Below are 23,911 nucleotides of genomic sequence, written 5' to 3' on the forward strand. Positions count from 1 at the left end.
TTCAGCACAATAAAAGCAGCTTTCCACAGCACTCACAGGCTTATGATCACAGAAGAAAGATGACTGAAAGTCTTTGCTCTCAACAGTCACACTTGGACAAAATGTCACCGTCATCACACACTTCTGACTCACTGTTGCTGGGACGACGATCAGCTTGTTCTCTCCCTCATCATCAGACACTGACAATGAGTGGATGACTCCTGTGAATGTTCTTTGCTTTTGAAAGACTATTACCCTTTGCTGCTATGAGATTTGAAAAAAAAAGTGGTTTGAGCTGCACCTCCTGTTGAAAATTGTCCCTAACATTTTGTCTGGACCATACAAACGACAAAATCAGAAAATGTATGTTTTTGAATTCATTTATGGCCCAGGTGTTCCAATATGTGTGTATATATGTCACAATAATGACAATAAAGATAATGTAAAATAAACGCCCTCCAAATAAAACAATTTTGTTTTATGACATTAATTTTGCCGTAACATTAGTGCTTGTAAGTAAATGACATACAATTAAATAATATATAATTTAAGAAAGAAAAAAATGCCGAACCGGATATCCGGTTGTACCGGAAGACCGGCTCGTCTCCCTTCAAGAGAAATGGCTGCTCTCCTTTCCACAGTCTATTAGCATCAAATATTGACTTACAGCAAGTGATGTGTTCTAAGGACGGAATAGTTCAGTCAAGACCACTCGCGGCACAAATGTGTGCTGTAAAATAATATGAAGCTTAATGTTGCGATTTAGTAAAGCTGTAATTTGCGTTAAGTCTGAGTTTTGTTGTTAGCTACCTGCTGCCGGCTAGCGCGTTAGCTGCAAAGCCGACCAGACTGTCATCCTGCACTGCTACTCACAGGAACATCGTGTAATGATAAACTGGACCGAAGGTGGAAGAGAACTGTGTTATTAATTCAGTAGCTGTTTGTTGACCACCTGTTAAGTCCGCGCCTAAATGCCCGAACAAGGCCCCAGGATGAATGGGTTTTCTATCGGTGAACTATGCTGGTTGTTCTGCTGTCCGCCCTGCCCGAGCCGTATCGCGGCCAAGCTAGCCTTTCTTCCACCTGAGCCCACATACTCGATGCACACCGATGCAAACGGCGTAACGAGCTTGCACTTGACAGAACGGGCGGACTGGCAGTATTCCCAGCGGGAGCTCGATGCAGTGGAAGTATTCACTACCAGGAGCAGCCGGGGTAACCGGGTTGCATGCATGTTTGTGCGCTGCGCCCCGAACAGTCGCTACACGCTGCTGTTCTCACACGGTAACGCCGTGGACCTGGGACAGATGTGCAGCTTCTACATCGGTCTTGGCTCCAGGATAAACTGCAACGTGTTCTCCTACGATTACTCGGGCTACGGAGTCAGCACCGGGAAGCCATCCGAGAAGAACCTGTATGCCGACATCGAGGCGGCCTGGCAGGTGCTACGGAACAAGTGAGTGCGACCTGTATTCATGTAGTGAGTTAGACCTGATGAATGTCTTATGACTGAGCTCCACATACCAGAATAACTGCGGCTCTGCCTTGCGCCACACAAGTAGTACCTGACAAACCTGAATGGCACCTGAGTCGTACATGTTGGAGATAAAATGTCATTTTAGGCCTGTAAAACTTCGCCTGCTCACCAGTCACTTGTCTTGAAAATGACGTCACTATTCCTGGAAGGTCCTTTGTGGATGTCTAGGATCTGCACACCCAGCTGTGAACAGTTCCTGGTGTTTCATCCTGTAAAACAATGTATTATTTAGGTACACAAAAAATCAAATGAATCTGAATAATGTATTTTTTATTTAACAATAACAAATTATATCCCTAAATTTATAATCAAACCATGATTATTATCCCTCCCCTACAAATTGTGTGGAAGCAATAAATAATATTTAAACTTTGAGCATGAAAACTTTTAGAAAGTCACCTTTTAGTTATTTGCTAACAAAATGATTTAAAGATAAAGACATAGAGTTTAGGACCTGCCACTGCAAAAGAGCGATCGCCCCACTGCTTGCACCTAGACCGAGGGACCCGTAAAAGCTGCTGGTCAGCAGAGCATAAAGCCCTGCAGTGTTGATGAATGTTTCAAATCTCACATAAATAAGAAGGTGCAAGACCGTTGACAGCACTAAAAACAAACAGCAGAGGTTTAAAGTCAATTCTGTACTTCACAGTGGAGAGAGTAGAGGAAAGGTGTTATATGATCATTCTTACAAGTGTTTGTGAGCATGCGAGCAGCAGCGTTTTGTACTAGTTGTAAGCAATGGACGCATGCTTGGTTAACTTCAGTATAATATGCATTACAGTTGTCCAAACGGGAGCTAACAAAAGCATGAATGGTTTTCTTATGAGATTTTCATGTTTAATTCTATGACACAGAATGCGCTAGTAAAGCACACAGATGATTAGGATTGCTAACAAGTGATGGGACTTCAAACCAAGGTTGTGAGTCTCACTGCATTCATCAACAGCAAAGAGGTGGAGTTTGAGTGAAAACGTTAAAAAGTACACTCGTAGCCCGCGTTCCACTGAGATCTGCTCTGGATACTCTGGTATTGATCCACATTATATATAATACATGTGGGAATAAAGCAGCGCGCCCTCGCTATCTGATGTGTTCAGTGTGCTGCGCTTTGGAGGACGAGCCAGAGCTGAGAGGGTGTTTAGTTTCTGAGCGGTGTAGGCACAAGCCAACAGTTTGGTGCCGTCTGAGCCTACATTTATAATTTTAATTATTTCCATTAGAAAAACTTGGCAGCGGAAAACGTGACCGGCAGGTTTTCAGTTTACCGGACAAGTGTTTTTATTACCATGCGTAACTTCTAACATAAATACTGCACGAGGCTCTTAACATGATAAAATTACAAAAACAAACAAAAACACATCGGGACTGGCTCATACCAGTTTAATGTGCTGCCAGCATGAAATTAAAAAAAAAAAGGGCGCACGGTACAGTATGGTATTCATGTATACCGGACAGAGAGTACCGGCCCAGTGGTTTGCTGAATATTTATTTAGGTTTGACCGTGTCATTTCAGTCAGTCCTCCTCTATCATGTCAGAGACATCTGCAGTGTGGCAGCATTTCATGAAAACAGATAACGGAAAAAAGTTTGCATCCTGAATTTCCCCTCACGGATCAATAAAGTGTCTATCACAGCTCTACTACAAACATCGCATATCGCCTAAAAACGGAAAGCTGCCTTGTCTGTGTTAGGCTGCCCCATCCTTATTGTCTAGTAAATGGTTTTATAACTGTAGGCGCACCCGCTCGCAACAGCGGCAGCACGCTTCAGACATACCCGAACCACACTGATGTCATTCAGCGAAGCAGCGCCCCTGTGTTCAGTGTCGCTCTGTGCGCAGGACATGTACAGAGCGTCATGATAGTGTCTCTATTTTTAATATGTATAATTGTGTAAATATTCCTCACCATGTTTTGTGCTGATATCACAAGATGAGAGTATATTTTCCAGAAATCCAGAGCTATCGGGTCAAAACGATATAATAATAAACAAATAAATTACTACTCTTTGTAGTCTTTATGTTACTACAACTGTTAACCCTTCCTGCTTCAACTTCTCCACTGTAGTCAGGAAGCACAGAGGAGCGATACAGCTCCAGGGCTCAAGACTTTCTTTGGTTGATTACAGCCCTATGGCCTAGTCACACTCTTTCACCTGTGAAATGGGACAAGGCTTCGTTTCTAAAATGTCATCTTTAGCTGTGCAAATCTGTCTGATGTGGACTCTAGGTATCTTTGAAGATAAAGAATACTTACATACTGATGCTGGGAATAGAGACATATAAACAACTTAAAGTGATTAATTAATTGGTAAGCAAAAAAAGTGGCAATTAATTTCCTATGTTGGCAAATCCATTTATCAGCATCCATTTCAGCCCTAAAATGTCTGTATCTTATCACTGCATAGAGCTACATGTTTGCAGCTTGTAAAGCTTCTTATGGAAGCGATTCATATACTTAATGGCCACACAAGCTGGACAGGAGCGATAACAGCAATAACTACTTTACTACAGGAAAAGTTGCAAATGAATTTTCCTTCGTGTAGACCTTGTCTGGGTCTTTGTTATTATGCTTAATACAACAGAAGTTGGATTTATTGCTGGAAAAAATTTGAATGTTTTCTATAAGATGTGCTGTTGCTCGTCACGTTGTCTGTGCCGGTTATCAGATTTAATGATTGAAAGCCATGTGCAGTGTTATTTTCACCTTGCAGTCATACATTATACAGGCCAAGGGCTAATCATTACTGCTAATACCAAGCAGGTTTCTCATTCAGAATATGCCTGAGATTAATGTCACTTTTGACAGATAGTCAAAGTGCTACTGAAAGGAAACTAAGAAGATTTCTTCCCACCCAGCGTTAAAATGAAACGTTTCATTGTTCCCTTCAGGGAGCTACCTCCCAAGCATTAACTACTTTGATCATTAGACTGTCCTCTCAGGAGCTAAGCACCTAAGGAGGAACTTTATGTTTATTCAATATCTTTTTAATCACATTTCGTGGAAAATCAGTCAATGGCTTAAAAAAGAAATTGGATTTCATAGTGGCCCATTACTTAGCCCTCAGGCCTATGGTGTATTTGTACAGCTGGAAAGACTTTGAAGATTTGTTTACTCAAAGATCAGTGGGCTTGACATTCTGTTAATTAATTCTGTTTATTGTACTTTTTCTTTCTCTTTGACCTCTACACACTGCTAGGCTTTTAAAGGTACACTTCCTGTGTGCTGCAATGCACAATAATGCCATCACTGCATAATAGAATGAAATATTTGATATGGTTTATATGTGTAGTAGAAATGCTGAAACTAGTAAATGTCACTGACAGAAAATTGATGCCAAAGTAGTCAATAATTAGTGGGTTATGTTATTGTGTGTAGTTTTCATCCTGTGGAGCTGAACTAAACTGTTTTTCGGGAGGTGCTGATTAAAGTGGCTAAGGCGTACATCAACTTGCTTCCTGCAAGTCGCTTTGTCTATTCTCATTCATTTTGCTTTAACAGGCCCTCACACATGACCACTTAACTAGTCTTCTCTCACTAGTCACTAGTCACTTCTCTGCTGGGAAGTGATATCTATGATCATGTTGGCCCAATACCAAAAGTCTCAGTAGTGAATGAAGCACTTTAAATTTTTTGACTTTGTGCCTGTAGTTATCTTGATGTTAAAATTCTTTTGGCTTGCTGTACTTGTGGGTTGCAGAACGTCTCCTTACATTGATTAACTTCAGTTAGGCCTGTCACAATAAGAAATTTTTCTGGGCGATTAATTGCCTCAGAAATGATTGCGATAGGTGATGATATTGTGGTTTTGAGACCATTAACTACAGTAATATAAAGGTAATGGCATAATAATGCAAGTACACTCTTTCAAAGATAAATAAAATAAAATTTCTAAAAATCATTTAATACTGGAACAGCTCCACAATCATTATTATTATCATTATGAGTAGTACATATGGCCTAATACATGTCTGTGTGTGTGCACATTGGGCCTGGGCTCTGTTAGCTCAGCTCCGGCTTGGTCCTCTACGGTGCCGGCGAGTCCAGCTTGTTTTTGCAGGAGACCTCCCAGAGTCATCTTTTTTCGTGGAGGTTCAGGTTGTGCCTCTTCTTCTTCCACTCTGATGGCCATTGAACCTGCTGGTGCTTGCCCCTCTAAGTTCACAATCTCAGCCTGTTTTTCAGCCTTGGTCTCAGCGGTAACAATGGTCAAGGAAAGTGCATTTTCGCATCAATTTGCGCACTGAATCGGATTAAACTTTGGCTCCAGCTTTTTTAGAATTCCATTTTTATTGACTTTGTTAGCTGGAGGTAGGGCTGAACGATTTTAAGAATAAATTGAATTGCGATTTTTTTTCTGGCAAATATTGCGATTTCGATTTCATCCACGATTTTTTTCAAATCATGTCAAACATGTTTCTGTGTAAATGACTTCAGGTAGCTACTCTGTCACTTCTCAAAAACTATCAGTAGATCTAAAAGTAAACTCTGATAACGTGCACTCAGTATTAGTTTTAATAAACATGAAAATTTAAATAACAATTACAGAACAAAATAAAGTTTTATTTCAAATAGGTTAAAAGAAGACTAATGTAGTTCTGTAAAGTATTATTCAACAGTCATTAAACAGACTGAAGTGTGCCTCCTAAGGTTAAACAATAAATACAGTGTTGAGACTTAAGTAACTCTTAAAGTTCAATGTGATTTAGAACAAATGATCAAACTTTAATGGGAATCATATCTAAGGACAAACGGAGCTGCTGCTGTCACCTCTGTCCACCGTTTAGTCCTCATGGAGCCTCTTCATCAAATGCCTGCGTTATTGTTTTGGTGACGTCATTAGCTGCTGCCTCTGTCTGCATCTGATGTACACACACACACGCGACACACACACGCGACACACACACACACACAGGTGTAGAAGAGCTGCTGACGGCACAACAGCAGCGAACCTGAATATAAGGAGCTGGTAATGTTCAGAGAGGTGGGCGCGTCCGTGCTCGTAGCATTTACACGCGGCCCTTCCACTGCGACTCACGTCGCGCGCGCACACAGACACAGGCTTAGAAGACGCGCCGCTGCTGCCGGCAGAAACAGCACCGAACATAAAGGTGGAGTTTGTTTTAGGGACCAGTTCCTCCGTTTTCTTTTCGTTTTCAGCCGTAGCATTTGACAAAACAAAACCTGATTCAGTTAGGAGCAGTGCAAAAAATCGCGGCTTTGACGATCTCAAAATCGCGTCATCTGAGATCGTGATTTTCGGTCTAAAACGATAGATCGTTCAGCCCTAGCTGGAGGTCATTTTCTGACATATCTAACACATTGTCTCTGCAGAGTATTAGAGGAGGATAGAGGAACTGGTCACATAATTTTCTCCTGACTAAATATCAGTGAAATCACTGACTGATTTCAGTGCGTCATGAACAGCTTTCAAGACGTCCATGTCCTGCCAGGTCGGGGACAGGCTGCTCCTGTCATCAGGAGACAGGACACGTCTGATCACCTGGGCCTGCTCGAGGATGCACTTCACCATTGCCAGCGAGTTGCACAGTCCTACAGATGAATGAATGAATGAATAAACAAAGAAAGAACAAACAAACAAAGAATACTATTCTTAGTTACACCATCTAACGTTAACAGATTCAGATACAAATGTATTCTTACCGTTATTAACTGTGTTCTGGGAGTCATAACTCTATTTGCTTCTTGAGGAGTTCACAATATTACGGCAGAGTTCAAGGGCAGTAAGTGGTTACGGTGGATGGTGGTTTGTTTCCTCGTCAAGTTGCCAGTCCTGAGGTGCAGCTCCAAGTGGCACCTCAGCAGCAAGATTGTTCGCCGTATGACTCTCAGGAAAATTTGTTTGGAGGCTTTTGGAATCATTAGGAATCATTACTCGGGTGTAATGGTATGGACAGTCAGGGACATATATGGTGTCATGTTAACTGATGACCACATGTCAGTTGCTTTGACAGCAGCACTCATACCTGATCTCTAACTTTATTATAAAAATGTGGGACGGCTGTTTGTGAGAAATATTTCTGTCTAGGCAGCTCGTACTGGCATCTAAGGCCTTTACCATGTGGAAAGAGACCATTTCCTTCACCAAGTAGTTTGTCCCTGCATCTGTACAGGTTTTTCAACAAGCACTGTCCTTCCTTTTGTACTATGTTGTTTTCCCAAAAGCCCCCATTATTGTCGGCTGCGTATAACTGGTCCCTTACGCAGTTGTTGTTGGTCCTGCATCAGTGGGAGGTGTTCAAACTGATGCCCTGCATGAACTTGATGCATCCTCGCAGCAGTGAGTGGTGTTTTCAGAGATCTGTCCTTAATTTACATGTGTTTCCGTCTCGTGGTCACCTTTTTTATTGCAAAATTTGCAATAAAAAAGGTGACTGCGAAAGCAAAGGTGATTGCAAAATTTGGCTTGGAATCCAAAATACTGCCAAACCTAGTCGCTTGTTGTGCGACTAGCCATTTCCTTTTCTCTCCCTTTCTCCCTTCCCTGCGCGTTTATGTAAGGACGTCACATTCATAATCTTTATAAAACGTCTCCAAAAGAGAAACATAATACACTACTGAAGTAAAACTCAAAGTTCAACCACACAAGGCATTAAATATATGATGTTTAATATTTAATACTTATCCCCTATATAAGTGCATTGGTTTTTTTTAATGACAGTATTTATTCTGATACCACTGCTATTTTGAAGACCCTGTGGCATACCTTATTACCTTAATATCGCCCAAACCTACTTCCATGTAGAGATCATTCATTTATTCACCATCATTGTAGCTCTGTAAAAAGCATGTTTGATGTTACTGTGTGTTTATCTTACTCCTTCTCCTTTGAGTAATCATGAGCTGTTGCGTGTGCTTTGTAAATGTATTTTCCGGCATCATTCCTTAACATCATTTTAAAATGGGTTGCACGTCTTAGAATTGAATGCTGTTTTCATCATTCACAATTTTGCCTTTGGCTATGCACCTGAATGCCACAAGCATCCATCTGGGAATATGCACTACCTAGGCCTATTCGCCTTCATCAAAAACAACCTGGGAAGCAGGTTGTCACTTTTCTCTAAAACCCTTTTATACAATGCCCCCACAACAATTTAATGAAGTAGAAGTCTCGAGACATGCTGTCTGCTGAAAGAATTCTTGCCTAAATTACCTTTTGTCATAAAAGCTCATTGTTTTCTCCTCTGTCCTGAAGAGCTGTGGCTTTATCAGAGATAATATGAGCAACACTTGCGCTCTAGTCTTGTTAAAACATGCCCGAGGCCTTTCCTGCATCAATTAAAGACATACCTGAGCATTCAAAGATGTTGACATGATTGGTTTTGGTAAATTGGAAGCCTGTATTTAGATTTCCTGCTATAACCTCCATCTGTCTGTTTATGCATGTTATATTCACATATGAATGGGTCACTCAATTAGTTTGAAAAACACTTATTACATCCGTTATGGATACATTGTGTCTAGTGCGAACACCCATTAACCCTCTTTTTAAAGGCTCTAAACCCAGTTGTTTCAATGGCTAGCCACATATGCCTTGGTTTTTTTGAGTAGTGCAAAATTTTTCATCCCTTCATATGCTAAGGTTACATATTACATACTCTATTATTTTCTTGCCTTGTTTTCCTTTAGTTAACTTTAGTGAACCACCTCACTGTGTTGTTTGATATACCATGGGGTTCATAGAATTAATGACCCTGCTTTTCTTATTAGTTGTAAAAAAAGAGTATTGTTATCCATTTTAAGTACACTCTAAATTCTGGTCATGTTACCATTTAAGGGGTAATAGGATTTTAGACACAGATGTGAATTTTAAGTTGTTGTTGGATCAGTTCCCTTCTAATGTGGGCACTGTGTATAACAGGGCTCTAGAGTGCGACCATTTTGGGCGCACATGCGACCTAATTTCTCAAAGGTGCAACCAAAAAATATCAGAGGTCGCACTGGTACGACCAGCTGTAAGAGGGAGATACGTTCTCCGCGACTCTCAAAAGTCTCCAGCAACAGACACACATCGGGCCCATATTGTGGTCTAAACCAATCAGAGACGGTGAAGGGCGGGACCTCCGTGTGTGTGTCTTTGAAAACGTGTCTGCTGCGGTCAGCTGAGACCGAACATTCAGAGAATGACGCGGACATATGCTGCGCAGAGCTGATGCTGTGTGATAAAGCTTGTTCCATACTCCACGAGAACAGAGAGATATGAACAAAGTTCGTTTCGGCCCGGACTTTTTAAAACGTGTGTGCAGAACTCATACGACCCTCTCACTGCACCGCTCAGCGCGCACACACACAGACAGACCGGTATTAAAGACGTTTAGTTTAAGTGAACATACAGCGGAGGAGCAGGATTTGTTGCTACTATGCGGGTTTTGCTAATTTGCTGTTGACCTGAATGACGGATGATAACGAGCCGGTCATGTTCAGGGAGGGGGCGTGACGTGCTCGTAGCATTATAACAGACTGAACAGCAGGTCTGAGGACAGTGTTATCTGACCTGTGAGGTTCATCCATGAAGGCTGAGTCACTGACTGACAGCAGTCAGCTGGTTTAAGGAGTTATAGAACATGGTTACATGATGAACACCCATTTAAACAGTATTGTTATTATCCTGCTATAGTAGAGCATTGTCTGCCAGGATGATGTCTGCATACAGCTAAACTGTAACAGAATGAAAAGTCTGTCAGCTGGAGCTCAGCTTTAGAAAGAGAGGAGACAGAGGCAGAGAGGAAGAGGTGAGGAAGATGAGAGAAGAGATACTGTAGCTGCATTAGAAATGTGTTGAAGAAAACAAAATATATATCTCAATCACAACTATTAAATAAATAAAGGTGTATATGATTTTAATCATTTTTAATTCCCATTGCCAGATAGATAAGTGAGGAGTGACAGCCAGAAAATACAGAGAGAAAGCAAACAGGGAACTGAAGAGTGCTGTAACTTTGAATCTTCATTATGGATTTCTGACAGGCAGACCTGTTGGCTGGTTTGTCCATAATTTGAATGAGTACTCTCAGTACATGTATTTATTTATTTGTATTTACCTGTGTTCATTAAACAAGGTCCAAAGTCAGTTTAGGATGATATGTGATTATTAAGCCCGTTCATATTTCCTAGACATCAATTTTTGGACCTCAGTATTTCTAAAACTTTGGCTGCAGCCCTGCGAGGCCGTCAGGTAAACAGTGGATGTAGCTGCAGATGATGAGAGAAGATGAAAAGACTTTCTGCGTTAGGATAGGTGTAAGTTAAGGCCTGATCGATAAAATATATGGACAGCAATTAAAAAACAAACTGCTGTGTGATGTGTGATGCGGTGCACCTAACTTTTGTGCCGGTGCACCCAAGAAAAAAAGGTTAGGCGCACCGGTGCAACCAGTGCAAAAAGTTAGTCTAGAGCCCTGTATAAGTCTTTCCATCTTATTTTTTAAAGGAATATGTCCTGTTTAAGAGGCTGAACTGAGAAAGGCAAACTTAACCTCAAGTATATTGGCTGGATTTTTAACTTGAGGACCTAATTCTTCTTGTTCCGTTTGGAGACTTGTCAGCCTTGGGTTTTAGTTCAAGACTTTCATGCAGTCTTGATTTTTCCATAGACTTTCTACACAGTATGTTTGGACAGGCCAATTTACACTGGCTGGGTTTCACATGGAAACCCTGTGCTACCCCTTTCTTTTTCTGTCACTCTCCCTCTGCACCTCCATTTCTTTGGAAGTCACTTCCATTCGCATTCTTAAGTGGTCAAAGGAGTTTTCCCACTAAGCATAGCATTTCTGTTTTTCTTCACTTAAAATTTGGAAATCTTGAGATTTCTGTTTTGTAATATCTTCTTATAATTGAACAGGTTTGCTGCTGGACTATATAAACAGCTGTGTGTGTTTTTTTAAGAAGTGTTTCTTTTGGCCTCCTATTTAGGTAGTATTATTTATCCAAAGACTACACAATATAGCAAAAGGCAAGGTCCACCACATATCTTTACTGATTCCAGCCTGTGCATCTTGTTTTATCCAGTCCAACCATCCATTCACCCATCTTCTACTAGCAACCCTGCCTCATCCATCAGGGTTGTGGTTGCAACAGGGGGAGCAGGGATGTGGACACCTCTTTCTCCCTAGCAATTTCCTTTAGCTCCTCCTGGGGGGACCTCTGACCTCTCCCAATTCAACTGGAAGATGTAATCCTCCAGTGGGGCTTGGGTCAGCCTTTGTGGTCTGTCCACATTGCGTGCCACCTCTAAAAGCAGCCATCCCAGAGGGCATCATAACCAGATGCCAAAACCACCTTAACTACCTACTGTCATTGATTCTCTCAGACCAATCTAGGCCATCCTACATAAAAACCTAATTTCTGCCACTTGTATTTGCAAATATTTTTTTAGTCATTACCAAAATGTCATGACCATGGTTCATGATAGGGACATCAAAACTATACAATTTACAGTTTTACCCTCTGTTTCAGGTACTGCACTCACCAGTACAGCACTCGGATCAGTGCAGTATGTGCAGTATGTATATGTATATGTATATATATATATATATATATATATATATATATATATATATATATATATATGTATATATATATAGGTATTTAGAATTGCTACGGATCATTTCAAGAAAGATTTCCATGTTTTTTTTTTTTATACAGCAATATATAAATATATTATATAAATATAGCTGTTGACGTATGTCTGTCTACCTTATTTAGAGTTTTCTGTCAACCATCTCTACTTGTGTATTCAACCACAAAGTTGTGTTGTGAGTCCTTGTAATGTGCTGACAGATGCCCCAAAGTCCACTGTTTTGTGAGATGGCTGGCAAACAGTAGGTACTTTGTCCATCCATGTGTGGGGTCATAATCTGCTATCAGGATGACTGCTCAGCTCAGTTGCTGCTTATCAGAGGAAGGACTTGCCTAAGCCAACAGATTAGTCACACCCAAGCTGTTATCTGAAGAGCTGTTATAATGGCATCACTTCATAGAGCACATACTGTATAACCCGGCACCTCTGGTCCAAATCGTTTGTCGTGGCTGTTAAAAAAAAGACCTGATCCTTCAGTGTGTGTGTTATGGCACTGTTTCTGCTTGGCCTCCTCCTACATTCTCTGCAGTCAGGAGATGGGAGGGTTTGCGTTAAGCTTCCTCTCTAGATAGTGAGTTATGGCAAGGGAGCATACCATCCAGGATCCCCCTCTCTCCCTGACAGACTCTAGACAGGCCTGTTCTCTGTCAGCACTGATTTCATCCTGCAGGACCGGATAAGCACTGTCACATATCTGATGGTCCTTTGCTGTGTACCACAAAGTGCATACCAGACACCAGGCATCCCCTCAGCCTCTGGAATGTTTTTCCAGGTGCGCTCCTAGTGAATGTTGCTGCCGAACCACTGTCAGTCTTTAAGAATACCTCTATTTTTTTGTAACTTAATAAAAGGCATTTATTTTTCTTAAGCAATCGCTGTTACAGTTAATGTCATAATTGATGATGATGGAAAACATGTTATTGGAAATCTGCCACTACCATATTCACATTGGCATGAAGGTTTTGGTGTAGTATCTGCAGGATACGTTTTGTAAAATGCTTTGGTACATGTGTATTAAACTGTCTCATAATCTGTAGGTTCTTTAATATGGAATCTTTTTTTGGAATCAATTATTAGCAACATTACCATTTGTTTGTACTTCACTGTGTTAAAAATATATAACTTGTAACATCATGACAGTGGTTAATCTCCATCAATATATACAACTTAATCGACTATCTCAAGCTGTTATGTTTTTTTTATCCGTTCACATGGCTGCAGGCTGTGACCACATGGCTTTGAACTGTGCGCAAACAGCATTGGCCTTCCAAAGTATTTTTTCACCCATCCTAAGCATTTGTGTATATTATAACTGCAGGGGAATGACATTTATGTAGGCTAGTATAACAAAATCAATTGTGAATAGAAATTAAATACAATATGTAGGCTGTGTTAACATAAAATAAGTTGTTCACTGGCTCGGCTGTTGCATGATACATTAGGAGCATAAAATGAATAGAAAGCTAAACAAAACTCCACTGTGCGCAGTACAGAGAGCAGCAGAGAAACGCGCAAGCATGTAGACACACAAAAACGACACGTTGAGCAGAACTGACGCTGCTACTTGGGAGTTACGAAACGTCTTCACCACTACATATCAAAGAAATACTGCCGGGGCAATTAATTGACAACTAATTTAATGTAATCGATCAAATTCATCCCTAGTACTCATACAAATTATGGGGAAACTAGGCAACAAGTCTACATGTCAGAAATCCATAATGAAGTTTCAAAGTTAATATAGCATTCTTCATTTTCTCTCTTCCTCTTTTTTTAAAGCTGGGCTTCAACTGATGGAACCTTTTGTCTGTTAGAGGAGGAATGACTTTTTTGAGCTGGTATGCTCTATGCAAATATCAGACTGACAGACAATGCTCCGCTCTTGCAGGATAGTAACAACAGATAGACCACAACATTGGCCTAATGCGTGTCTGTTGTTAAACCACTGGGAGACTTTCAGAGTCTAATAGATTTTTTTTCCCCCTCGAACAGCTGGTCACATCGGTGCGATCTCAGATTTTTTTGGTTGCACCATTGAGAAATTAGGTTACACATGCGACCAAATTAGTCACACTCTAGAGCCCTGCAATAAACACACCATTAGCTGCTTGATTTAAGTCAAACGGAAATATCTTAACACATATCACATGTAACACATTGTACAACTATTTTTTTTTTTTTGCTGTCACCTATTAGTCTAGTATCTGGAGTACCTGGTAATATATACTGTCTGTCTGTTTTTGAAAAATGTTGCCACCAGCTTAGTGACAGCTGAAGTGTCTGTTGTCATGACATCCCTAGATTATAATGTTTTCCTGAAAGATGGAATCAGCTTCTGTCTCAGATGGCCCATTGTTCCAGGGTTGTCAAAATGTGCCTGTGAACTGCTGCCAATTATCAGAGTACCATCATCTCCATCTTGATTCTGGATTAGTGCCATCAGCTCTTGCATTTCTCTCACTTCTTTGTATTTTCATATTTCCATGCCTCTTCATATCCTCCTATTCTTCTGATATCTGTCTTAAATTTCTGACACCAAGCATTTCTGCTCCTTGTTACATTACAGATCTGCAGACAACCAAGGTGCTGGCACACAGCAAATGTGTGTGCTCAGGAACTTTTCAGTTTTCAGGGAAGGCAGTTATGGGCCTCTAATTTAAATTGTGTGTGTGTGCGTGCGTGCACACAAACGCTTAAATGCTCCATATTTGATAGACGTTTCGCTGCTCATCCAAGCAGCTTCATCAGTTCTGTTTGGTGGGGAAACATGGTTTATATGTGGTGGCAGACCTCAGTGGGTGGGTCTGTGTAAAAGCTAATAGCACTAAATGGTAGACACACCTGGCACAGTCAGCCAGATCATCACAGGTAATTATGGAAACATTTAGTGCTTTTTTATTATTATTTATTGTTTGTGACTTTTACACAGACACACCTACTGAGGTCTACAACCACATATAAACCATGTTTCCCCTCCAAACAGTTAGAACTGATGAAGCTGCTTGGATGAGCAGCGAAACGTCTCCAAGAAAACTCTACTGCTCTACTTTTACTACTTTTTCACCTAATTTACAACTCCTAAAGAACACAATTCACACAATGTTGGTGGCTGGTGTTTTCAGTTGTGATCCCCTTGTCCTTCAACGTCTACTGTATCTTGTGGTGGCTTTTGAGGTTGTTGTACAGATTGAAGTAGTGTTACCTTGTGGTGCTTACATATTACGACTTCTAATGTATTGTCCTCAAGTTTAAACCCAAAAACGTTCCACAGGAATGCGTTCCCTTTTTTGGTACCAGTGTCCCTATATTGTCAGTCTTACTGTCGCCACAGTGATTTTCTACAGTTGTGTTATTTTTTCTTTTGTGTATTTCAAACTCTACCAAGTAAACGGAGTCTGTATTTATGTTTCCCGTCTTGGGTAAGAGTCATTTTGGCAGATCCTTCTGGTAAAATGGGACTGTATTGATATTGTTTTCTTTCAGTTGCAGCACTCTTTATAGCAGCTGTGTATCAAGAGCACAGAGTTGTTTTGTTAACAGTTGTGTAGAAGCAATATCCTCATGCACAATTTACAAATAGTCCCAATAATACATTTTTCATAACCATCACACATTTTTTCCAAAAGTCAAAATATTAACTACACATATTTTGTATTAAATTGTGTTGATAATGTTTCTTGTTCATAATTGATCAATGTACTAGTGAATTTAGCAGGCGGTTATTTTTAAAGCCTTGTCTTGTATTCTTAAATAAACAATAAGTGTGTAAGTAGTGCACCTGTAGAAGAAAGAGAAAGGAGTTTTAAATTATATTGTGTAATAACCTAATGAAAAATGATCTAAAATCCCCTCCCTGCTGTTGGCTGAATCATTGTCATACTTCCCACTTCTTTTCAAAGTGGTATTATGTTCTCTATTACTGAAATGCAGACATGATGCCTGACATCTGACAATTAAAGCTGAAAATGTCAGATAACGTCTAAACCACGCTGTCAACGGTTTCACAGACGGATGCTGCTGTTCAGCTCTGAAAGGTCTCAAGAGGTTGCAATTATGTGATTAAACAATCACCATGATTGATATGTGAAATACTGATTTACATGTTTACCTTGCACAAGAATTAGGTGTTGCTTTTTTACTCTACTTATAGCTAGATTACAAGCTATCATAGCAGCTTTAACACCTCTTGTTTACCTCTTGTTTACCTCTTTTATCCGACTTCAAATCACTCTGTTTTTCATTGTGAAGGTACGGTGTAACACCTGAGAATATCATCCTGTACGGTCAGAGCATCGGCACAGTGCCCACCATCGACCTGGCTGCACGCTATGAATGTGCTGCTGTCATCCTACACTCACCTTTGATGTCGGGGCTACGGGTGGCGTTCCCTGAAACACGCAAGACCTACTGCTTCGATGCCTTCCCAAGGTGGGTAGAAACACAAATACACAGCAGCACACAGCAGGAAAAGCAGAGATACGTTCTCTGTATGTGGATCAAGCTGGGTTAAACTGCACAAGGCTGCACTCTTCTATCCAACTGTCTGTTAGTGTAGCAGAAATGAGATTTATTAAAGCAACAACTGAAATATTATCATTTTTAGATGCCAATGTAGTAGCAGTGTTAGAGTTTCTTAATATTTTTCATCAACGTATCTGTAGTCACAGGCTAAGTAGTCAGACCAGGGGACCAGGCTTTCCCCACCATATGGAATATATAATCCTTCCCCTGTGTTCAACCCAAGGTTGCCTCCCAGTTGGACATTCCATAAATATCTTCACTGTAAGATGTATGGGAGGGATACTTGTCACATGTCAGAAAATAGCAGTCTTCTCCAAGCTCTTTTTAATTGTACCTACTCTTCACCATGCCAAGGAAAATCTCTGACTTTTTATTGAACTAAAGCTAGAAGCCATTTTGTCTTCTAAATCTCAAAAAGTGAATTATTGAACACCATGTAGATCATACCTTTTGACCAACAACTGCTGAGTAGACAAATGAGGGCCATCACGATGGTTTTGTTCTTGGAGTACCTCACCAGGTTCATAATTTAGACACACAAGGGATCAGCACGTGTCTGACCAAATTATGAATAGACAGTGTTAAGATTTAATGAGTGCACTGTGTCTCTACAGATTTGTTGTCTGCAGTGTAGCGTAGCGACGAATATTAAGTGTAGCTTTCAGGGGATGTTGTATGGCTGATCTGTGTGTATTATCTGCAGGTGTATATCAATCAGAGATAGGACTGTGATATAATACTTTATCGTCATGTTAAATGAATAAGATGGTTGCATTGTGTGATGCATGAATGCATGAAGCCCTTTTTATGTTATGTATGATAGAATCGGACACGGTAATAAAATGTCATTGTCCATCACTAATACCTGACAATCATGGCATTGGCCAGACATCCATCCTCTTCCCTGTCCACTTTTTTTCATTTTGTTTCGCACAGATGGGCAATTTGTTGATAATTGTTGTAACGTTATCGGTACCCCATTCCTCAGGTCAGGGCTAATTTCTCTGCCAACAGCAGCTGGTGTCATCACCACTTACATCATACTCAGAATTTAAAATTGACATTTTAAATACACACATCAGTATTTAACCAGGGTTGATTTAAAAGAAAAACTGTCCAAGCTTTTGATGTGATGTAACAGAATTTGTGACATAATTTAGACCGTCTGTCTCTCTGTACACACATTTGGGGATTTCTTACTTCTCTTGGGCTATGTTATCTGAGCTGATAATTATGGACAGAACCAACAGTCATCTAAAATCTGACCTATTTATTTTTAAGATTATTTTATGTACATTTTTAAATAATCTGTCTAGTGAAGTGGTGTGTAAACACTTTGCATATATACCATAGATACCTATGTATCCTATATAAAACCAGCAAATTTAGAACATTATTGCTTTTTTGATGTTAGGCAGTTAACACTACACGCTAGTTTTGTTTGTTTCTTTTTTGTTTTTTTTGTTTTTTTTTGGGGTGGGGGGGTGATTATAGGATCTTTTGTCATATGTGCTGCCCTACTACTGTGGTAATTCAGTCATATTGGGGATCGCACTGTGTAACTGTGAGCTCATATTCATACAAATGTTAGGAGAGATAATGTTTGACAGCCATGTCTGCCATAATTCGGTCTGTACACCCCAGCTGTGAAGCCAACACGATAATAGTTTTATTCCATCTGGAATGAAATTAGTTCACAATGATTTCCCTGCATTAATCTTCCAACTAACCTCTATCTGAGCAGCAGGGCATCATGGAGGCAGAGCTGCTGCTGCTAGTTACGGGCAAGGGTGATAAGTAAGGAATTTATATTCATGGCAGGGACTGCAGCCACACAAAATTTCATTCTCTATCATTTACCTGACTCAGTGTGTAATATGCAGACTTTTTTATACAATCATGTAGTTGTTATTTGAACAATGTCACAGTTTGTCCATTCAACACTTTTTATGCATTTAGAATTTTTGACAAAATAAGTAGTGAATCCTGAAGAGTGACATGTAACATTTTGATACCTTTTTATCACATATCACCATATACTGTAATAAGCTCTTTGGATTCAAATTAGCAGCCAACAATCAAGCTTATTGTGATCACAAACACTTTACATTAGCGCAAATGCAGAATTTCAGGAACATGTTGCCAGGTTCAAAGCTATGCAGCGTAACTGCTGGTGGTTTGAAACAGTCAGTGAGGAATTTTTGGCATGGCCAAAGGTTTCGAAGTTTTGATAACATGAGCATGTTTTAGGTGCAGGGAGGAATGGGCAGTTTGCCTTTGATGTGCATTTTTTTTCTTACAAAGTCTACCGGTCGTTAAATCATGTACCAACTGGACTGCTAGCTTTCAAAGACGATAACCGTGACGAATGGCAAAAGCAACAGTCCTTTCCAAACGGTTTTAAGGGTGACCTCCCAGAAGGTTCTATGTAACAAAACCCTTGTGATAATTTGGTTGGCTGTTTTAGACTTCCAGGATGCAAGGACTGAAACAGTAATGATATGGATTCTAATTCAAAAGAGGCTGATGTAGTTTATAGAGCTGCATCAGCCTCTTTAGAATCCATATTGTGAAAGAGTTATCAATACACACACACTTCTCAGAGATAATTAACATGTGTAACAAACAATGTTTGGTAGTAAAATGTAATAATATATGGATCATACCACTGTAAAGTCTTTTTAGATTTAGGCATATTTTGGCATCACTGATGCAGATGTTTCTGTGATAGTCATAATATTCCAGATACTTGGGCTCTGCGTTAAATAGAACATTATTGCCTGCGAGATAAGCCCCACCCCAGAAACTCTGTGCTATTTTAAAGCCAAAGTTGTTTTTGTAGGCTTGAGCATGTCATACAAGACCCAACAGGTGTTTATGAGTCATAGTTAAACAGTGGCCTTAAATGTTCTTTATTTGACCCTTTTCTCTCTTTCCCCTTTGCAGTATTGACAAGGTGTCCAAGGTGGCATCTCCAGTGTTGGTGATCCACGGTACAGAGGACGAGGTGATCGACTTCTCCCACGGCCTGGCGATGTACGAGCGCTGCCCCCGCGCAGTGGAGCCTCTTTGGGTGGAGGGAGCTGGCCACAACGACATTGAACTCTACGCCCAGTACCTGGAGAGACTCAAGCAATTCATTTCCTTTGAGCTTACCACCTCTTGAGGGGAGCTCGGCACTTAGGCCCGGGTTCATTTCAACACACTGGAGAAGCCTCCTCCTCTTCCTCTTTCAGCAGACAGGCATGACTGGAGTAAAATCATCAGTTCCCTCTCTGCTTGGAGCCATTTCAGGAAGAGGAGGTGTTTTTTTTAGACTTCTGAGGATCAAGCCAGTCCCACCCAGGCGTGTCGTCCAGACTGGTGTTCCTACATGTAAACCCAGTGAGCCCGGGCTCAGAAAGTCTTTGTGCTTGCTGCTTAATCTCCAGCTCTCAGCCTCCTTCACCTCTGCTGTCAGTGTCTCTCACTTCTTCAGCCTGTCACATCTCCATCTCTCCGTTTCTCCCACAATCTCTGCTTTCCTAAAGACTGAGAGTCTTCACAATGTTGATTTTTGTATTCTTTTATACAAGGTAAAAAATTATCAATTTTGCACCTCGAAATAAAATTGTTGCTGTTTTTTTACTTTTTCTGTTAAATTTTAATTTACCATTCAGGGTTAATTGAACATTTGCACTTTGAATGTGCAAGTATTTTCAGGTAATGTTTTTTTTGTGCGCTTGTTACGTATGTGTTGATTTGTTTGTTATTGGCATTCCACTTTTTTTTTCCTCAGAGGGTGTGTGTTTGGAAGCTGTTTGCCCCTGATGTGTGGGCTTTGAAGCCGCGATCCTGTTGGTCTTGATGCATGCTGCTCTCACATATGAGGAACTAACAACAAAACACATCTTGCTTATTGGCAAAAACACTTCTTTGCCACTGGTACAAATGACGGCATAACACAGGTACAGAAAATGTGTGTGTGTAGGGGCCTACCTCAAAGACTTCAGCACCACGATCCAGGCCAGTTTTCCTGGCATGTTGTGTAGCTACTAGCTGCTAGCTTTGGCCTCAGTGTTGGCAATCCCCACTGAAATTCCAGCCTACACTCTCAAGATTGTGGCTTCTATAAATTTATTACAAAACAAAGACTCAAAACAAAGCAAGTTCTTTTGAGTTAACACACAGAACACTGACAGCCAGTAATCTGTACAAAGAGGTGACCGTGACAACGTGGATATCAAAATTCTCAACACTGTTACACGGTGTGCAGACCTTTACCGCTAAGCAACAGCCTTCACCTTAAACGAACAGAGAGCAGCATGTATCAGGCAGGTCGTGTGGTAAAAAGACATTTAAAATAAACACACATCATAAGTCAGTACTGTAAATGAAATCATGAGAGCATGTGACGGCATTTGAAGTAAACATGCATTTGCTCAGTTTATTTAATTTACCAGTCGGACACTGTTATTTTTCACTCCAAAAAAAAAAGAATAAAGCCTTATGTTCGTTCACCCAGGAGGGGGGTCTGATAACTGCTGCTAACCATAAGAGGAATCAATCAGTCGATCACTGTGAAAGCCTGACGGTGTGGGCAAATGACGGCAAAGGTACTAAAACCAAATGTGTCCTCCTTTTGTCCACTTCTGACCGAACCACCAAGGAGGACAGGAAATGAGCAACGCATGAATCAGTTTGGACATTTCAGCTTGTATTTGTACTGTAACCCCTGCAAATGAAGAATAATAACACTAAAATGAAGTAAATACTGAAAGGGTTGTGATTTGCATAGCAACTTGTAATGATGGTTTAATCCGTGTATTGATGTGAAGTGATTTGTCAGTGGGGTTTAAGTGTTTTCTGATCATAGCTAATGTCGGGCAGATGTTTTTGGATAAATTGCCCTCGATCATCTCTAGTATGTCCTCTAGTTCCTGTTTTTAAAGGAAAAGAAGACCCTGCTGTAGACCTGATTATTGTTTTGATACTGACATTTTTACGAGGTTTTCCAGTCTTAAATGTTGATAGATTTACACTGTCTCTGGAAAGGTTTGTACAATAATAACCCTCTGTAATGGTATACTTCAATATCTTACTATACATATTAGCCCCATGTTGGGCACCCTAGTCTCATTGATTTTAACACTGGAATCACATTATGCAAATGAAAGGCAGATAAAGCTAGTAGAGTCAAATATTGGTATTAGTGTGTAAAACAGAACCAGTGAAATAAGCCTTAAATATGCTGTGAAACATCGTTCATGTGGAGGTTGTTGCGAGAAGGCAGCACAGTGGATGTTTTAATGCTTATAATGGAATAAAGGATGCATGGAAGCAGATGTCTGATGTCATTCATTTGGTGTCAGGTGGAATATGTTGTTCACTGAAGAGCAGATTGGAAGCTGTCATGACTGATACATGGGTTTTAGTGGCAATAAAAAAGCAAAGGGTTGAATGGTTATCCAAACTAAAATCTACTGTTTTTTTTAGCTTAGAATGGCATTGAATTAATTGCAGAATGGCAGTATCAGCTGATGTTGGCTATAAAATAAATTCAGTCATCAGCCAGTAATGGAGGTGTCTGCAGATATGAGTCGACAGGTATGACAGCAGTGTGGAGGCTGTTGAAGTGGCAGTAGCTGCTTGTTATTTTAGCATACCTTCAGTGCAGTTAATCACCCAATTTATTACCCAACTTGGTTTCGCTAAAGGAAAACCGCCAGAGGTGGTCTCAGACATCATCTTTCTACCACATACAATGCAGTGCTTCCATCTGTTCCCAGGAAGTTTCACTCCCAAGTCACATGTGCCCAGGAAGAACAGTGGACTGTCCACCAGTCCCACCACCACAGCCCCCCTGTAGTCTCATAGTTGTTACACACCAGATACAGACAGTCAGACCAACACAGGTAAGTATGGAGACATTTAGAGCTACTGTTTCACCCAGACCCCCCCACTGAGGTCCTCCACCACATATAAACCATGTTTCCCCACCAAACACTTAGAACTGATGAAGCTGATGGAGGAGCAGAGACACATCTTAAAAAAAAACTCCCCAGACGCCTGGCTTCAACCCTTTAAATCAGGATCTGCTCTTCATTTAAATTTGAAACATTTTCTTATTCCCAGGAATCTTTATAAACACGGCCCCTGGTTAATTTAATGTTAATTCTTCTCACTTAGTGGTCGTACCTCTGAAAGGTAAAGCATGCAGACAACACTACTGTTGGCCTCATTTTGTTGTGTTTGAAGCCTTTATTCCTTTAAATGTAACCTTTGAGAAGTGTGCTAATGACTGATCAGTGCTATGCTAATTTGTTTCTAATTCTACAGGGGGAGCATGCCCTTAAGCAAATTAGACTGACATTTTCACTGGTATTACAAAGAATCGCTCTGAACATACAAACAGTAAACAAGAATCAGACGTGTAGCTAACTTGCTGCTTGTTAAGTCTTCCTCGTGGATAGCACAGCGAACACATCAAAGTGCTGAATCACCCATATATTTGAAATTTTTCACTCAATAAACATATATACTATATATATATATATACCCCGATATACAAGTATAATACCAGAGGTAATTTAAGGATGAAGGATGAAATCAAAGTAAATGTGACATGAGCAGACTTATTACAGCTAATCAAGTGAGGACGGAGAGCGGAGCGACTGTGGATGATCACAAAGCACAACAAGCTCTGAAAGGTGAGGGGGAGCCTTTGAAGGTGAGCGGAACCATCCTTATAATAACCCCACTGTTGAAGGGAGAGCAGTGGAGCTGGGTATGATGCCGCTCTGAACCCAACCAGTGACCATTATGTTACTGTGACAACCAGACAAACGCACACACCTGTGTATTATCTGGCTGTCTGCAGTGTGGATGTACTTTGAGGCCTTGTGACGCACACCTTACAGGTCTGCTATTATTAAAACATTCCTCTCAGTCATAACATTATTTTCCAGATAGGCTGCATCCAATTAAAGTCCAGTGACTCATCTTCAGATAAGCTATCCTTATGTATACATTTTATTTGCAGGTTACTGCAGTCTTTGGCAGCATAAAGAGAATTCTGGTTTCTGTGGCGACAAGAGGAGAAGAGTGTGTCTACTGGCTCATGTCGGACTAGCAGTGGGTTAGGGTTGGTGTTTACACGTCAGTCAGTTCCCTGCAGAACAGCTTTACTTTGGTCCTGGTTGGATTGGTGTTTGCTCAGCATTTACACTGGTGTTGTTACAAACACTAATATGAACAAATGCAACATTTGGTTGATAATTCATTCCCCAGGTGCGT

The 23,911-nt window shown here is 40.5% G+C and overlaps 1 protein-coding gene across 1 annotated transcript; it reads left to right on the forward strand.

The window, feature by feature from the left end:
- The first annotated feature begins 573 nt into the window (after positions 1 to 573).
- abhd17c (abhydrolase domain containing 17C, depalmitoylase) lies at positions 574 to 21,955 on the forward strand. Its single transcript, XM_028402693.1, has 3 exons — positions 574 to 1,435; positions 16,364 to 16,543; positions 19,583 to 21,955. Exons 1-3 carry the CDS (start codon positions 951 to 953, stop codon positions 19,800 to 19,802), a joined length of 885 nt encoding a protein of 294 aa, XP_028258494.1. The 5' UTR covers positions 574 to 950; the 3' UTR covers positions 19,803 to 21,955.
- The last annotated feature ends 1,956 nt before the right edge of the window (positions 21,956 to 23,911 follow it).

The sequence above is a fragment of the Parambassis ranga genome, chromosome 3 (assembly GCF_900634625.1).
Source record: "Parambassis ranga chromosome 3, fParRan2.1, whole genome shotgun sequence".
Taxonomy (NCBI): Eukaryota; Metazoa; Chordata; class Actinopteri; family Ambassidae; genus Parambassis; species Parambassis ranga.

Excerpts from the sequence above, each read along its gene's own strand:
- abhd17c (XM_028402693.1), top strand. The coding sequence starts at position 951 with ATGCCCGAACAAGGCCCCAGGATGAATGGGTTTTCTATCGGTGAACTA. Across the intron at positions 1,436-16,363 it reads TGGCAGGTGCTACGGAACAA|GTACGGTGTAACACCTGAGA; the intron begins GTGAGTGCGACC and ends TTCATTGTGAAG. Across the intron at positions 16,544-19,582 it reads TGCTTCGATGCCTTCCCAAG|TATTGACAAGGTGTCCAAGG; the intron begins GTGGGTAGAAAC and ends TCCCCTTTGCAG.